The sequence below is a fragment of the Salvelinus sp. IW2-2015 genome, linkage group LG16, assembly GCF_002910315.2.
Source record: "Salvelinus sp. IW2-2015 linkage group LG16, ASM291031v2, whole genome shotgun sequence".
Classification (NCBI taxonomy): Eukaryota; Metazoa; Chordata; class Actinopteri; order Salmoniformes; family Salmonidae; genus Salvelinus; species Salvelinus sp. IW2-2015.
In genome coordinates, this window is record NC_036856.1 from 31,231,122 (window position 1) to 31,249,977 (window position 18,856).

The 18,856-nt window shown below is 42.0% G+C and overlaps 1 protein-coding gene across 1 annotated transcript in view; it reads right to left on the reverse strand.

Annotated features, from left to right (window-relative positions):
- Positions 1–17,671, reverse strand: part of LOC111975542 (desmocollin 2-like protein) — a 32,229-nt gene extending 14,558 nt beyond the window's left edge. The window contains exons 1-8 of the mRNA XM_024003875.2: positions 17,388–17,671; positions 14,087–14,177; positions 2,989–3,188; positions 2,559–2,723; positions 2,139–2,294; positions 1,834–1,978; positions 1,588–1,742; positions 1,056–1,190 (exon numbers count right to left, since the gene is read on the reverse strand). Of these exons, the coding sequence (XP_023859643.1) occupies positions 1,056–1,190; positions 1,588–1,742; positions 1,834–1,978; positions 2,139–2,294; positions 2,559–2,723; positions 2,989–3,188; positions 14,087–14,177; positions 17,388–17,426 (1,086 nt within the window). The 5' untranslated portion in view covers positions 17,427–17,671. The remainder of the gene's footprint in view (positions 1–1,055; positions 1,191–1,587; positions 1,743–1,833; positions 1,979–2,138; positions 2,295–2,558; positions 2,724–2,988; positions 3,189–14,086; positions 14,178–17,387) is intronic.
- Positions 17,672–18,856: the final 1,185 nt, after the last annotated feature.

Sequence of the window (18,856 nt, forward strand, 5' to 3'; positions counted from 1 at the left end):
CACATACCTGTTTTGTTTAGACACATATTGACTGAATGGACAGGTACGAAAGGTCAAAAGGGTAAAAGAGGGCAAGAAGAGGTGTTAAAAAGAGGTCTGCAAAAAGTCAAAATTAAAGGTCTTGTGGACACAGCCTTCCAGATCATCCATTTAATGACCCCAGAAGCACACACACATGACTAAATCACTAACACCTCTGATCGTTTTAATTGAGGATACCAAGGTTATGGTCTTTTTATACCACAATATCAGACTCTACCACTTCTGTGAAGGATTGCACAACTTGTTAACTTTCCCCAAATTCCCAGGTTTTTTGCTTACTCCCTTTCGATTTCGGGAATCTTTCATCCAGGATTTCTAGAAAATCTGGTAATTTAGGAAACATTTCCAGAATCTTACAACCTTACTATGTGTTATTCTCTTTACATTAAAACACATTTTGCAGGTCTGCTTCCAATCAAAATTATGTGTTAACTAATACACTCTAAATGGCCTGTCCACGCAGAGATTAGCCAGCAGTGTTATTTTCCAACAGCCAATTTAATGTAAATAATTTCCTTTATAGTGCATGACTTTTGACCAGGGCCCATAGGGCACTATGTAGGGAATAGGGTGCTATTTGAAACACAGAACAGTGCTGTCTCATGGCAGAAGGGTTGAGAGGTTAGAATAGGACCTCAGGTTAAAGAACTGGTAACCTGTCCAGGCAATTACTCTCTACAGCTCTGATGTTACCTAAATATCTCAGCATGTTTGAGAAAAGTGAAAATCTATTTAACATTTTCAAATGCTGTAGGCTAATGCATTGTGGCGAGGGGTTGGGATATCAAAATGTAACGTTTTCCACATATTCACTCTATGGCTATTATTTGTGTGCAATATCGTTGAGTTTGCGTCAAAGATGAGTGATTTATTGACAGCATTCCAAATGGCACCCTATTCCCTATATCCCGACGGACTCCGGTCAAAAGTAATGCACTATATAGGGAATAGGGTGCCATTTGGGATGCAAGCCATAGTTGTCATCTTAAACACAAGTGGGATGAGTGACGTACGATGGTCTCCCTGAAGGTGGGAGGGTTGTCGTTGATGTCCAGTAGCGTAATGGTGGCCGTAGCAGTGTTAAACAGGCCGTTCTTAGCTCCGTCCATGTCCCGGATCTCCACGGTAACAGCATTGACAACCTGCGTCTGGAAAGACCCAAACACACAGAGAGACATTTCTACTACATATACATTTTAGTCATTTAGCAGACGCTCTTATCGAGAGTGCATACATTTTTTCGTACTGGTCTCTCACAACCCTGGCATTGCAAGCTCAATGCTCTATCAATTGAGCCACAACATTTCCACCACAGAAAACCTCAGTGAAGTATCATCATTCAAGAGTACTCAAGTCTGCTCTGGTTTATACCTCAAATTCAGTACACCATTCAGTTAGCTAGAATGTCAGAGACTAACAATCACTTGTTAGACAATATTAACATAGCCCAACAATACAATAGGCTAACTATCTTACAGTGATGCTGGTCTATTTAGAGGGAAACAGGTGGGTGTTGAATAAGGAAGGAAGCCCTGCCTATGGTACCTCTCTGTCAAGAGTGCTGGTCTTGGCTGTGATCAGCCCACTGTGAGACCCGATGGTGAAGAACTGACCACCAGTCAGAAGGGTGTATCTGATCTTAGTGTGGGGGGTGTCTGCTTCATCCTTATCAGTGGATCTCACTTCTCCTACCTCAGTACCTGGAGAGAGGGAGGGAGGGGGAGAGAGAAAGAAAGATCAATATTGTATTTAAACTATCAGACGCACACACACACACACACACACACTCACCAGGTTTGCACTGCTCTAAAACAGAGAAGGTGAGTGGTCCAGAGAAGGTCGGTGCGTTGTCATTGATATCTTCCACCAGAACAGTGATGTCCAGAGGTCGATCTGTCTCCTTCCCTGACCGCCTGTCAAACACCTGGGCTGTGAACTACACACCACTCATTAAGAACACACATACTGAACACATCTGGTCAGAGGTACAGACAGCAGACAGACAAGATGACTCCACTGCTATTATCTTGCCTATAATCGTTGTGCGTTCATTTAGACCAACTTTATGGCCTGTACTGAAGGTCTGTCACACTTACCACAAACTTGGGGTACTGTTCCCGGTCAACAGGGTAGTGCACACGCACCATGCCTCTGTCCCGATCCACAGAGAAAAGGTTCTCCGGGGGCATGGTCACCCCTGAACCACTGATTATATAGTACACTGTGAAATTCACTGATGAATCTGACCCCACCTACAGAGAGGGAGAGAGAAACAAACTTACAGAAATAGCCTAAAATAACACCAGTACAGTTCTAACACACTGACACATAAAACAAGAGCCAAGGAGAGAGGTGAATGATGATAACAAAAGGGGGGAGTTTGAGATTGGAGGAAGGTGATTGAGATGAGGGGGGGAGATTACAGAAGAGGGATAGGAGAGTAAGACTGATGGGATACATAAGGAAACAGAAGAGAGGATGTGAGGACAGTGATAACGATGAATGCATGTCCTCACCAGTTCTACATCTTTGGGGAAAGGAGGGATGTCCTGCTCTATGATGCTGAAAGGGAGAGGACTCCATCTCCTTTTAGAGCGCCTCAGGACCTCAGACGGACCCCTCGGAACCCCTTTATGCGCAGGCACATTGAAGGGCACCCTCATGGGTACTTGAATATGCTCCTACAAGGACAGTGTCACAGTGATAAGTAAAGATACAAGCAGTCTACTTTCTAAACCTTACCGGAAGACTCACATATCTACTGTAACTCTGTTATTGCATTTCTGTTGTAGAGTGCAATTTGAGTGGAAGGGTTGGTGGGGAGTACTGGGTGTGTCTTCTGTTTGTGATTCAATACTGCATGTTGCATGTATGATTCATTGCATGATTCAGTAAAGTCATTCAGAAGTATCTCTCTCTCCCTCCCCCCTCCCAGGCATTCCTCACCTGTTCAAGGTCTGGGGACAGATGGACCTCCATCCTCCAGCGCCGTCCTCCCCCGTCCCTCCCCCTCACCCAGAAGGACCTGCCCTCCGCTGTAACCGTGGTGACGTCCACCGTGACTATGGTGCCGTCGCTCCGCATGGCGAAGTGGGGGTCACTGGAGGTCAGCCACTGACCCTGTATGTGACACCCTGTCACTGGTACTGGACAACAGAGAACACAGACACACACAGAGAGAACACACACTGTTATGTCGATTGAACTATCATTAAAAGTGAAGACATTTTATCAAATCAATTTTCTAGGTGTAATTATTATTATGCGATTTAACTAATCATGTAAACTTTAATTAACTAGGAAGTCGGAGCACCATGGAATTTTTTTAATAGAGTCTCTATTTCCCGAATCGACTCTTCAGATATTTTCATATCTTATCAAGTACAATCTTCTATTAATGCTTATTAATCTTTACCTTCCGTTAGTCTCATTCCAAACGTCATAAAATTCTTGGTTATCTGCACGAACCCTAGCATAAATTATGAATCAGTGATATACAAATTGGTTTAATTATTTATTTACTAAATAACTAATCAAGTCACAGAAATACATGAAAATACACACAATTAGTTAATACATGGGGTATTACATGATACAAAAAAAGTGTCCCTGGCGGACAAAACCGATAGCTGATAACTACACTAATAGAAATTGATAATACCTTACATGAACGACCTTTAATTTGAAAGGAAATTGCAATTTACATATTTACGAATGTATGTCTTGTTGTCTCTCTATGGTAGCCGGTCCATCTGCTGGAGAGAGTCGACAGAAAGCCTCTGGTTTGTCCACCAGAGATCAAAGTTGTAGGTTGTTAGAATGGATACTTCAGAGTATCATTCAGAAATGTTTTTAGAATAGATGTTTCGGCGGTTGTCGGTATTCTCGTTCTAGACTTAATTTCCAACTGCAGACTAGTAATTATACGTCTAACATTTGCTCTTATTCTGTAGTGATCAATGGTCTCAGAGTTTAACCATTTCCAGCCGTGTTGCCAATGCTCCACGTGATATGGTCTTGTCCTTTGGTAGAGTTGTAGTGCCAACTATTTCAACATGTCGCATCAGCTGCATGTTTTCTAGTCTCATGTCAATTTCGTTAGGTGGTAATGTAGTTCAACCATTTGCAACCTCAGCTTACACTGTGGTTTGCGTGGTCTGGTGTGAATTGCGTCACGAGTGGGTTTTATACACTTCAGAGAAAAGGGCGGTCCATGACACCGACGTAATGTCTATGCTCACGTACGTGTAACTTTATATGAAAAACCCACTCTCATTTATAAGGTTAACATCACATTACATCTTTCACAAATAGTTTCATGTTTAATCACATACGTTTCACAATATTTAGATGCAAACCTGATAGCTGGGAGATGTACACTTTAAGAGATACAGTTATGTGTGTTTCCTGTCATTCATGGGATCACCAAATGAAACACACTTGTCATAACTGTCCCCTAAGTGTCCACGGAGCATTCCCACATTCTCAAAAGTAAAAATATTGCTTAATTTGGCCGAGAGGTTCTTTGTTCTCTTAGACTCTCTAAATACTGCATGGCAGTTTCTACCAGGTATGTATGACCTGTCGTAAAGTCATAAAACTTTGGAGAGAAAGAAGAGAAGAGAGAGAGGACATCGTTACAACACTGTATATATACATAATATGACATTTGTAATGTCTGTATTCTTTTGGCACTTCTGTGAGTGTAATGTTTACTGTTCATTTTTATTGTTTATTTCACTTTTGTATATTATCTACTTCTCTTGCTTTGGCAATGTTAACATATGTTTCCCATGCCAATAAAGCCCTTAAATTGAAATTGAGAGGAGCAGTCATGAGCACATGAGCTTCTGCATTTTTCAGCATGTTCTTAAAAAAGATGGATTTAGAGTTAGAAAAAAGTATTTTTTTTGTGTCAGGGACATATACTGTATGCTACCCTCTACAACATAACCTTAACTCCAAATCAAAACCTACAACCTGATTTTGGACGGAATTACGGAATCACCTGGAAGGCGTACAACTACCAAAGATTATTATTCCAAAGCTATACAGCAAATGCTCTGGACAACAGAAACCTGAAAACACCATCCAACCTGGAACTGAGTGAGTAATGTTTAGTCTGAAGCTATATTTTATTTCTAAAAGCCAAGAAGAAAAAWATATTACTTTACTTTAGAAAGGACTGAATGCAAGAATTAAGGCTGCCAAGATACAACTTAAATTAGCACTGACATGTCAAGTGAGAGGTGTCAAAGCCCTTTTGCCCAACAATGGCAGGAGAGTCACACAGTCTACTCCAACCAAATGGAGAGGCCTTAGAAGCTGCCTCCCGCTGTTCAGAGGTAGTTAAAATACAGTACCCTGTGTATGTAAAGAATGATAAGACACGAAAAGAGCACAAAATGAAGCTCCTTATGGAAAATCAAGAGACACTTTTTGCTGACTATTAAAAAAATGGGAACATCAGCAACCTCATCTTCCACACAGACCATCCCCTGGCATGGCACAGTGCTATATTAACACACTACCCCTCAGTTAACCTCTCTGGCACCAGTGGGACGGTAGCGTCCCACCTCGACAACAACAAGTGAAATTGCAGGGCGCCAAATTCAAAACAGAAATCCCAAAATTAAAATTCCTCAAACATACAAGTATTATACACCCTTTTAAAGATACACTTCTTGTAAATCCAACCACAGTGTCCGATTTCAAAAAGGCTTTACGGCGAAAGCACACCATGTGATTATGTTAGGTCAGCGCCTAGTCACAGAAAACCATACAGCCATTTTCCAACCAAGGAGAGGTGTCACAAAGGTCAGAAATAGCGTTAAAATGAATCACTTACCTTTGATGATCTTCATCTGGTGGCACTCCCAGGTCTCCATGATAGACAATAAATGTTCGTTTTGTTCGATAATGTCCCTCTATGTCCAAAAACCTCCGTTTTGTTGGTGCGTTTAGTTTAGTAATCCAAAGGCACAACGCGCGCTCTCAACATCCAGACGAAACGTCAAAAATAGTACAATAAAAGTTCGTAGAAACATGTCAAACGATGTTTAATATCAATCCTTAGGTTGTTTTTGTTATGAACAGTCAATATTTCAACCGGACAAAAGCTTCGTCAATAGAAAAGGAGAAACAAGAAATGCGCGCTCCCGAACACGCGCTGGACTCATGTCTGGAAATGTTCACTGTCCACTCATTGAAAGTGCTGTATCTCCCTAATTTTTCAGAGTAAAAGCCTGAAACAATGCCTAAAGACTGGCCACATGTAGAGGAAGCCATAGATATTGTGAAGTCTTTGTATGGTGGATAGGCTTTCAATMGAAAAACAGCCTTTCAAAATAAGAGTACTTCCTGGATGGATTTCCTCAGGTTTTCGCCTGCCATATCAGTTATTTTATACTCACAGACATCATTTTAACAGTTTTGGAAACTTTAGAGTGTTTTCCATCCAGATCTACTAATTATATGCGTAACTCAGGATACTAGACAATGAGGACTGAGTCAGCTAATAATAATCTCTATAAGTCTGGAACAGTATAGGTAAAGGGTAACCCCAAACAGTTTCAGCTGGACTTTCTCAAGCTCTACCTTGAGAAAGATACCCCCACCCCGAGCGGGTCAGACCTCGTCATTATATAACCCCACAAACGAGCAACCCCAAGCGGAAAGTCAACCTCCCAGCACAGAGTACTACTCCCTCATTGAAATGAAGGATAAATTCACCTAAGTGGAGGTAAGGCAGGTGGAGCTGGAATAGCAGGTGATTACACTCCAGTCAGCACAGACCCAGACAACAGTCCAGCACTACAACACCCCCTTAACCAGACCCGGAGAGCTGGAGGTGGAGAGAGACATATCTGCACTCTGAACTGTGGTGAGACAACTTCAACAGGAGAAAAAGCAGGAGCAGGAGAAGAACAGAGCACTAGAGGAAAGGATCAGACTGCTGGAGGAGAGGGTAATTGGGATAGCGTGTGACAGAACAACCAACTAGAGAAGTGGCAACCCCCGCAGAGAAGCCAGCAGAACAGCCCACCTCAGCTCCCGAAAAAAGTCTTGACACCACAGCAGAACAGTCCACCCCAGACCATGATCACAGCGGGACAGACAAATAAAGAACCCCAAGCCCAGGGGATCTCGCCCCTCTGAGCAAGCCCCCTGTCAGCCACCCTGATAGTCCTCCTGACAACCCCCCCACACGCACTGAGGACATACACACGACACAGATTGTACTCCCTATGGACTCAAACGGGAAATATATACAAGATAAAAAAACTTTTTCCCAAACACAGTGTGTCTAAACTCTGGTGTCCAAACACCCAGCGCACCCTAGACCTTCTGTCTGAGGACCAACTAGGTTCACCTAGGGACTTAATAATAGACACAGGCACAAACGACCTGAGAGCACAGCAGGAAAGGGAGTGATTGAAAAAGCTTCTTTTACTTTCCCCAATGCACAAGTGGTTATATCCACCCTGATACCATGAAAAGACTTCCACCCTGCTACCATACAGCGGGTAAACACAAGTATTTCCCGTGACTGTGCCTCAAAACCAAATGTTTACCTGGCCCACCACTCCTCCCTGGACTTGAACAGCCTTTATGACCAGGTCCACCAATACAAGGCAGCAGTGCCCACCTTCCCCCAGACCCTAAAGGACATCGCTCTCAAACACAGCCCCAATACTTCACACAGGAGCAACAGATCAATTGACACCCCGCCCAGACCAGCGAGACACTCTCCCAGACCTGTGGAACCCCACCCCCCGGACCTACACAGAGGACCCACGCCGAGAGGACCTACATCCAGAACACAACACCACCAACCACATCCACCCCAATCAACCCCCCCCCCCCCAAGTCAACCATACCCACACCCCATTTAGGTCTCCTCAGATCAGACCTATTCCCACCCTGCCCACCCCATGCACCCCACCCCCGCAAAGAGGGCCTCAACATGGATGGCACACATACGCTCAGACCGTGAGCAAGCAAACAGGTCCAACCCCCATTCTTACACTAACCCAAGCCAATGGCATGTACCAGATGCTCAGCCGGCTCTGCTCACACTTACTGGCCTGAGGCCAAACCACGCGAACAACAACATTGGACACTTTATGTAACACAAAGCCTTCACTATCTCATCCTGGAATATCCAAGGCCTGAGGTCATCTGCCTTTGGCCAAAAGAGCAGGAACCTGGACTTCATCAAAGAAATCGGAAATACAGACATTGTCATCCTACAGAAAAATGGTAGAGGAGACGGACCCACTGGTTTTCCTCTAGGTTACAGAGAGCTAGTAGTCCCATCCACCAAACTACCAGGTGTAAAACAGGGAAGGGACTCAGGTCTACTCTATACCAAATTAGCATACCCCCTAACTCAGTCCATTAAATTAATCAAAACAGGAACATTTTACATTTGGCTAGAAATTCAAAAGGAAAAGATCTTAACAGAAAAATGTCCTCCTGTGTGCTACCTATATCCACCCCACTAGAATCCCCATACTTTAATGAAGACAGCTTCTCCATCCTGGTGGGGGAAATCAATCATTTCCAGGCCCAGGGACATGTACTAGTCTATGGCGACCTAAATGCCAGAACCGGACAAGAACCTGACACCCTCAGCACACAGGGGGACAAACACCTGCCTGGAGGTGACAGCATTCCCTCCCCCATATCCCCCTTGGCACAACTATGACAATATAACCAACAAAAATGGGTCACAACTCCTGCAGCTCTGTCGCACACTGGGTATGTACATAGTCAATGGTAGGCTTCGAGGGGACTCCTATGGTAGGTACACCTATAGCTCATCTCTTGGCAGTAGTACTGTAGACGACTTTATCATTGACCTCAACCCAGAGTCTCTCAGAGCGTTCACAGTCAGCCCACTGACACCCCTTTCAGACCACAGCAAAATCACAGTCTACTTGAACAGAGCAATACTTAATCATGAGGCATCAAAGCCAAAGGAACTGAGTAATATTAAGAAATGCTATAGATGGAAGGAATGTAGTTTGGAAACCTATCAAAAATCAATTAAGCAACAAATTAAAATCTCTTTTAGACAACTTCCTGGACAAAATGGTCTACTGTAATAGTGAAGGTGTAAACTTTGCAGTAGAAATTTTTAACAGTATATTTGACATATCAGCTTCCCTATCAAATCTAAAAATCTCAATTAGAAAACCGAAGAAAATGAACAACAATGACAAATGGTTTGATGAAGAATGCAAAAATCTAAGAAAGAAATTGAGAAACCTGTCCAACCAAAAACATAGAGACCCGGAAAACCTGAGTCTACGCCTTCACTATGGTGAATCGCTAAAACAATACAGAAATACACCACGGAAAACGTAGGAACAGCACGTCAGAAATCAGCTCAAATTAATTGAAGAATCCATAGACTCTAACCACTTCTGGTTAAATTGGAAAACACTAAACAAACAACAACACGAAGAATTATCTATCCAAAATGGAGATGTATGGGTAAAACACTTCCCTAATCTTTTTGCCTCTATAACAAAGAACAAACAGCAAAAATATATACATAATCAAATACAAATCTTAGAATCAACTAATAAAGACTACCAGAACCCACTGAATTCTCCAATTACCGTGAATGACCTACAGGACAAAACAACAACCTTCCAACCCAAACAGACCTGTGTTGTTGATGGTATCCTCAATTAAATGATAAAATATACAGACATCAAATTCCAATTGGCTATACTAAAACACTTTAACATCATCCTTAGCTATGGCATCTTCCCCAATATTTTGAACCAAGGACTGATCACCCCAATCCACAAAAGTAGAGACAGATTTGACCCCAATATCTACCGTGGGATATGCAACCTTGAGAAAATCCTCTGCATTATCATTAACAGCAGACTCATACATGTACTGAACAAATGTCAACTTGTCTTTTTACCAAATTATCGTACGACAGACACACATTCACCCTGCACACCCTAATTGACAAACAAACAAACCAAAACAAAGAAAATCTTCTCATGCTTTGTTGATTTCAAAAAAGCCTTCGACTCAATTTGGCATTAGGGGCTACTATACAAATTGATGGAAAGTGGTGTTGGGGGAAAAAACATACAACATTATAAAATCCATGCACACAGACAAGTGTGCGGTTAAAATAGGCAAAAAAAAACACACACGATTCTTCCCCCAGGGCCGTGGGGTGAGACAGGGATGCAGCTTAAGCCCCACCCTCTTCAACATATATATCAAAGAATTGGCAAGGGCACTTGAACAACCTGCAGCCTTACCTTACAAGAATCTCAAGTCAAATGTCTACTGTTTGCTGATGATCTGGTGCTTCTGTCACCAACCAAGGAGGGGCTACAGCAGCACCTAGATCTTCTGCACAGATTCTGTCAGACCTGGGCCCTGACAGTAAATCTCAGTAAGACCAAAATAATGGTGTTCCAAAAAAGGTCCAGTCGCCAGGACCACAAATACAAATTCCATCTAGACACCATTGCCCTAGAGCACACAAAAAACGATACATACCTTGGCCTAAACATCAGCACCACAGGTAACTTCCACAAAGCTGTTAACGATCTGAGAGACAAGGCAAGAAGGGCATTCTATACCATCAAAAGGAACATAAAATTCGACAAACGAATTAGGATCTGGCTAAAAATAATTTAATCAGATATAGAACCCATTGCCCTTCATGGTTGTGAGGTCTGGGGTCCGCTCACCAACCAAGAATTCACAAAATGGGACAAACACCAAATTGAGACTCTGCATGCAGAATTCTGCAAAAATATCCTCCGTGTACAATGTAAAACACCAAATAATGCATGCAGAGCAGGATTAGGCTGATACCCGCTAATGTTCAAAATCCAAAAAAGAGTTAAATTCTACAACCACCTAAAAAGGAAGCAATTCCCAAACCTTCCATAACAAAGCCATCACCTACAGAGAGATGAACCTGGAGAAGAGTCCCCTAAGCAAGCTGGTCCAGGGGCTCTGTTCACAAACACAAACAGACCCCACAGAGCCCCAGGAGAGCAACACAATTAGACCCAACCAAATCATGAGAAAACAAAAAGATAATTCTTTCCAATGTGTCAAGTAATTAACAAAAAAAAACTGAGCAAACTATAATGCTATTTGGCCCTAAACAGAGAGTACACAGTGGCAGAATACCTGACCACTAACTGAGCCAAATTTAAGGAAAGCTTTGACTATGTACAGACACAGTGAGCATTGCCTTGCTACTGAGAAAGGCCGCCGTAGGCAGACCTGGCTCTCAAGAGAAGACAGGCTATGTGCACACTGCCCACAAAATGAGGTGGAAACTGAGCTGCACTTCCTAACCTCCTGCCAAATGAATGACCATATTAGAGACACATATTTCCCTCAGATTACACAGATCCAAAGAATTCGAAAACAAACCCGATTTTGATAGCCACTTGTGTGGGTTGTAGACTCCGTCTCATGCTACCACTAGAGTGAGAGCACCGCCAGCATTCAAAAGTGACCAAAACATCAGCCAGGAAGCATAGGAACTGAGAAGTTGTCTGTGGTCACCACCTGCAGAATCACTCCTTTTTTGGGGGTGTCTTGCTAATTGCCTATAATTTCCACCTTTTGTCTATTCCATTTGCACAACAGCATGTGAAATTTATTGTCAATCAGTGTTGCTTCCTAAGTGGACAGTTTGATTTCACAGAAGTGTGATTGACTTGGAGTTACATTGTGTTGTTTAAGTGTTCCCTTTATTTTTTTGAGCAGTGTAGTTTCATTTGATTATTGAAATTTATTCGGGACGTTAGGCGTGTTGCGTTGTTTGACATTGTTGACGTTGGAGAGCTTAGCGCCGCATGGCCAGTGTGCTTGCTAATTCAAGAGGGAAAAATAACGTTCTGAATCCAAACAAAGACGGTTCTGGACAAACCCCTTGTACAACATTCTGATAGAAGATCAGCAAAAGTAGGAACCATTTTGTGATGCTATTTCATATATATCTGTCGAACTGTGTACTAGTAGCTTTGCGCTCAGGTTTTGGTTATTCCCTTACCATAACTAAGTCTTATGTCGTAATGAAGATATTTTTAGAATTCTAACACTGCGATTGCATTAAGAACTAATGGATCTATCGTTTCCTATACAACATGTATTTTTTTGTAATGTTTATGAATAGCTATTTGGTCAGAATAGGTGAGAGTCTAATAGAAATATCCGCACATTCTGGGAAAAAGATGCTAAGTTAGCACGTTATGCTACGTTATGCTACGTTGTATAACCACGGATTTCAGCTCTAAATATGCACATTTTCGAACAAAACATAAGTGTATGTATAACCTGATGTTATAGGACTGTCATCTGAGGAAGGTTTATGAAGGTTAGTGAAATTTAATATCTTTTGCTGGTTTATTCGCTAACGCTAACGTGCCTATTGCTATCGCTAACGTGCCTTGATGAATGAATGCGGTAGTGTGGTAGGCTATTGTAGTAAGCTAATATAATGCTATATTGTGTTTTCGCTGTAAAACACTTAAGAAATCGGAAATATTGGCTGTATTCACAAGATCTTTGTCTTTCATTTGCTATACACCATGTATTTTTCAYAAATGTTTTATGATGAGTATTTCYGTATGTCACGTTGGTGTCTGTAATTATTCTGGCTGCTTTCGGTGCAATTTCTGATTGTAGCCGCAATGTAAACTATGATTTATACCTGAAATATGCACATTTTTCGAACAAAACATAGATTTATTGTATAACATGTTATAAGACTGTCATCTGATGAAGTTGTTTCTTGGTTTCTTTGGTTTGTTCTAGGTTAGTTTGGTTGATTTTGTGCATGCTACCTGTGCTGTGAAAAATGTCTGTGCTTTTTTCTATTTGTTGGTGAGCTAACATAAATATATATTGTGTTTTCCCTGTAAAACATTTAAAAAATCGGACATGTTGGCTGGATTCACAAGATGTGTATCTTTCATTAGCTGTATTGGACTTGTTAATGTGTGAAAGTTTTAAATATTTCAAAAAAATATATTTTGAATTTCGCGCTCTGCCTTTTCAGTGGAATGTGGGAGGAGTTCCGCCTGCGGAACCCCAGAGTCAGACAGGTTAACTGACTTGCCTAGTTAAATAAATGTAAAATAAAAAAATTATAAAAAGAGACCAGACATCACTGGCAACAACGCCCCCTATGGGCACAAACCCATTGACGCTGAACCAGACAGTACTGGCAAAATGTGCTCTTCACTTAAGAGTCGTGGGTTTGTCTCACCAGGGGTGATGGTCAGATTTGCGTTTATCGTCAGAGGAATGAGCGTTACACCGAGGCCTGTACTCTGGAGCGAGATCGATTTGGAGGTGGAGTGTCCGTCATGGTCTGGGGCGGTGTGTCATAGCATCATCCTACTGAGCTTGTTGTCATTGAAGGCAATCTCAACGCTGTGCGTTACAGGGAGACATCCTCCTCCCTCATGTGGTACCCTTCCTGCAGGCTCATCTTGACATGACCCTCCAGCATGACAATGCCACCAGCTATACTGCTCGTGATTTCCTGCAAGACAGGAATGCCAGTGTTCTGCCGTGGCCAGCGAAGAGCCCGGATCTCAAACCCATTGAGCATGTCTGGGACCTGTTGGATCGGAGGGTGAGGGCTAGGGACATTACCTCCAAAAATGTCTGGGAACTTGCAGGTGCCTTGGTGGAAGAGTGGGGTAACATCTCACAGCAAGAACTGGTGCAGTCCATGAGGAGGAGATGCACTGCAGTACTTAATGCAGCTGGTGGCTACACCAGATACTGACTGTTACTTTTMATTTTGACCCTCCCTTTGTTCAGAGAGACATTATTCCATTTCTGTTAGTCACATGTCTGTGGAACTTGTTCAGTTTATGTCTCAGTTGTTGAATCTTGTTATGTTCATACAAATATTTACACATGTTAAGTTTGCTGAAAATAAACACAGTTGACAGTGAAAGGACATTTATTTTTTGGACTTTACATTGACTAGGCTACACACAGATAGGCGTTATAGACCTACCTTGAGAGATGACATAGCCAGGCCTGACCTCCACTGGGACCTGGGCTTGGATGGAATGAGGAACACAGCACTCAACAGACTGAGCTATGATCTGAGAGAGAACAGAGAGAACAGGGTTTACGTGTGTCTTTCATCCTGTCTTTGTCACTCTCCTCCTACAGTCCATATTTTAAATTCTTTATTGGCAGTGATGCATTAACCCCCAAATCCATTTCTGCTATCTGCCAACTCCTTGTCACGAGAGCAGACAGACTGGCTACAGATGCATGTCTTCTAACACTAACCTTTAAGATATAATCCTTAATTAAAACAATAACAAAGCAGCCACCTTGCCTCTGTTTTCCTAAAAAGATTAGGGATTGGCCGGGYGAAATGTAACCACTCAAATTCAGACAGATCTATGGATGCATGGACTGACCATACAATTATAGTTTTAACCATGTATCAGGGCTGGGAATTGCCAGGGAACTCACGATACGATATTATCACAATACGCAGGTGCCGATACGATATGTATTGCTCATTGTACACAGTGTACAAAACAGTAGGAACACCTGCTCTTTCCATAACATAGACTGACCAGATGAATCCAGGTGAAAGCTATGATCCCTTATTGATGTCACTCATGGCAGATGAAAGGGAAAAGACAGGTTAAAGAAGGATTTTTAAGCCTTGAGATATTGATTGTGTACTTGTGCCATTCAGAGGTTGAATGGGCAAGACAAAAGATTTAAGTGTGTAAAGAACTGCAATGCTGCTGAGTTTTTCATGCTGAACAGTTTCCCGTGTTTATTAARAATGGTCCACCACCCAAAAGACATCCAGCCAACTTGACACACCTGTGGGAACCGTGGGAACCATTGGCGTCAACATGGGCCACCATRCCTGTGGAAAGCTTTTGACACCTTGTAGAGTCCATGTCCTGATGAATTGAGGCTGTTCCAAGACCAAAAGGGGTGCAACTCAATATTTGTTTTTGTAATGTTTTGTACACTCAGTGTATGTCTACTGCAGAGAGACAAGTGAGACCCATAATAAAAATTTGTATTGATCAGTCATGGAAATATAAGTGCTGAAAACTTGTTGGCTCACTATTTAAAAAGCTATAGGATGAAAAATACTTCAGTTTTGGCAAAGATACAGCCGACTAGCGCTTGCTAATGCTACCAAAACATAATAATCTACAAATCTATATTTGGAGTCAAAGTATCAATATAATATCATCCCAAATAATATTTTGATATGTAACTATCAATTTCTTCCCCATCACTAGTTTTGAGGCTGTACGGTGTTTGTTCACATTTATGTTGTTTACAAACATTGAAGTAAAATAAGCTTATATTTTGGATTCTGATGGGGTATGACAGTTGAACTTAGCTCATGAGGCATTTATCTATATTCTTCAAGAATCAAAGGGTATATTTCCCTCAAACGCAACTCTGGACCTCGAAACCAGTTCCACTGCGTTTATTGTTCCCCTCTAATCAGGGACTGATTTATAACTGGAACAACAGGTGGGTGCAATTAATTATAAGGTAGAAATGAAAACCAGCAGGCTCCGGACCTTGTAGGGTAAGAGTTGAATACCCCTGTTATATACCATTTATTTATAAGTCCAAAAATGGATGTAGAAACTAGGGATTCTAGCTTCACTGAAAATACCTAACCTTTAGAGTGGCGGGTAGGCTAGTGGTTAGAGCTCTGGGTCAGTTACCGAAAGGTTACAAGATCAAATCCCACAGCTGACAAGGGAAAAATCTGTCGTTCTGAACAAGGCAGTTAACCCATTGTTCCTAGGCTGTTATTGTAAATAAGAATTTGTTCTTAACTGACTTGCCTAGTTAAAAAAAAATATTAACCAATCAAATGTATTTATAAAGCCCTTTTTACATCAGCAGCTATGCAGAAACCCAGCCTAAAACCCCAAACAGCAAGCAAAGCAGATGTAGAAGCACTGTGGCTAGGAAAAAGACACTCATGTTGGACAGATCAGTTTTCCAATCACACTCTGTTCACATCATTGAAATGTGTTTGAACTAATAAGCCTATAGTAATACTACTGCTGAAGAGTGCCTGACTAATTCTAGCAAGTGTGAGGAAACCAGTAGACGTGTGAATAACATACAATGATAAATGTAGCCCGAGTCAAAGGCAATACTACTTATTCAAGTTTAATCTTCAATGTGAGATTGGTACATCAATTTTTTTTCTCACACATCAACTGTTTATCAAAACAAGTGGTGAGGTGACTGCTTTGTTTTTTTAATCCCAGATTGGGATATGGGTTATTTTAAGCAATATTTCTAATATAGGTCTCTGAAACTGTATAAGATGTTTTGGTGGGTCATTGTTGAGCAATGAGTAAGTAGGCCTAATGCTGTTTGTATGAAGCCCCCAAATGACCTTATTATTTTCCTATATGGAGTAGCCTGGTCATTATGGCTCAAAACAATATGTCAACATGGGCCGCCACTCACTTGGCTATTTGAAAATATTTTATCTTTACAGGAGTTTATCAAAAAAGTCTTATCTGGATTCTGCTTTCCCAGGCCTTCGTTTCATTTATAACCCGTAGTGCCTTCGATAATCATTAACCCCATTCGCAGCGAGAGTGCTGTATCAGTGAAATGTAGAACTAATGAATGCATTTGCAAAAGATCTACACAGGCCTACTCAGTTTGACAAATAAGTAGCCTATAGCCTAAACACACGTCAGAGAAAGAGACTAGGACAGGAGACTAGAGAACACGGATCATGCTCATTTTATACACAGTTTCAGCTCAACAACATACGTCTGTCATTTCTGTGCTAAATTCCACAACGATTTGCTTACGAAACTTCTGCATGAGATAAACGCAGTGGTCAGACATTGAGGACTGGACTGCCCACCTACTTTTAAAGCTGAACTTAAGTCCCTCAACACTTTTATTCAGGGGAAATACCGAAAATACCGAAAAAAACGGATCCCTAGGTTTTGGCCTTTCTAGGGAGTTTTTCCTAGTCACCGTGCTTCTACACCTGCATTGTTTGCTGTTTGGGGTTTTAGGCTGGGTTTCTGTACAGCACTTCGAGATATTAGCTGATGTACGAAGGGCTATATAAAATAATCTTGATTGATTGAATACCTTTCCACTGGGCACAGACGTCAATTCAACGTCTATTCCATTGAAATGACGTGGAAACAAAATTGATTCAACCAGTGTGTGCCTTGTGTGTTAAATTGTCTACATCAGAGTTATTCTCCAAGACAGCTATTGCAACTTTCAAGACAAAAGTATTGTTTGCGGTTTCCGTCACTTACCACAGTGAGCAGGCTGACGCAAAAGACGCCCGGGGCCATGGCGCGGCGGGATGAATAAACAGAAGTCTGGAGAATCGCGCCCTACCTAAAATGACTGAAGTCGTTCGGTGAAGTCCCGGGTGCAGCGAGGGATGGGTGAGGTTTTGGCTCTAGAGCCTTTGTAATTATTTTAGCTCACACATTAATTCCAAGGGTGTGTCGGGAAGAATTGAGACTGAGAGAGACAGGCTGTGAGGGGGTACGGAGTCCGCTCTGGGGTTGGCCGTAACGATCACCACCTACAGGTTTACCGGGAGGGACTGTCCCGCCTCCTGTCCTGTCTTATCTCGGCTCTGGACTCCACCCACGCCAAACCTACCCAACTGTGTGTGTTTTACTGTCTATGTTGACTATAAGTGTTTATCTAAGTTATTATCCAACATTTCAAAATGTGCTATTGTAATAAAAGTGACACCCTGTATATTAGGCCTATGTTTTTAATTTTTAACAGAGTCATTGACCAAACCAACCAGAAAGGAACCAGAGGCTTCAGTGTAGACCAGAGGTGTGATTTTATCTCTTTGCAGGTAAGAAGTCTGACAGCCATGTATAGTATCATTCCCCTAAAATCCCCAAAAGTCCCCACAAAGATAGGAAAACAAGGAAAATTCTCTCTCGTGGGAACATTTCCCACACCCTATGAGGACAAAGGCTTAGGGGTTAGATTTAGGGTTACAATTAGGGTTAGAATAAAGGTTAGGGTAAGGGTAAAGGCATCAGCATGCTTCAGTTCAGCAGGCGCCTAGCCAACCTCGGCTAGCCGACCTGCACTTGAACATTTTGAAAAAGCGCAATAGTGCTGTTTTTCCATTTTGAGACGCCGTAGCCAGTATACAGTTCCTCAAAAGTCCAAATTAATCTAAGATAACTCAAGAAATCAGGCATTAATTCTGATGTATTTGCCAAAGAGATCGTAATCGTGCAATTTTACATCTAACTAAAATGTTTGGTGAAGTATTTTTCAATGAAAAAATGTGCATGAAAATGAGTTGTCTCTCATTGAATGATAAAGTCTTTATTGAAGAATTCGTATTGAAGAATTGAAGAATTCGTACTGTTGACCAATCACAGACGAAGGGCATAGACTTCCGCTCCGAACTTCGGCTTGACTCCTGAAAAAAATGTGTGTGCCCGAACAACCGAAAAAACCCTCACCGAAGTCCAAAACAAACAAAAAGTCATCATCATCAAAACTCTACCAAAATGTTTCGGCTGGCAAGCATGCGGACACCTTAAGGGGTTAGGTTTATTTGTTTAACCTTTAGGCAAGTCAGTTAAGAACAAATTCATATTCACAATGACAGCCTACTCCGGCCAAACCCGGATGACGCTGGGCACCACCCTATGGGACTCCCAATCACGGCCAGATGTGAAACAGCCTGGATTTGAACCAGGGACTGTAGTGACACCTCTTGCATTGAGATGCAGTG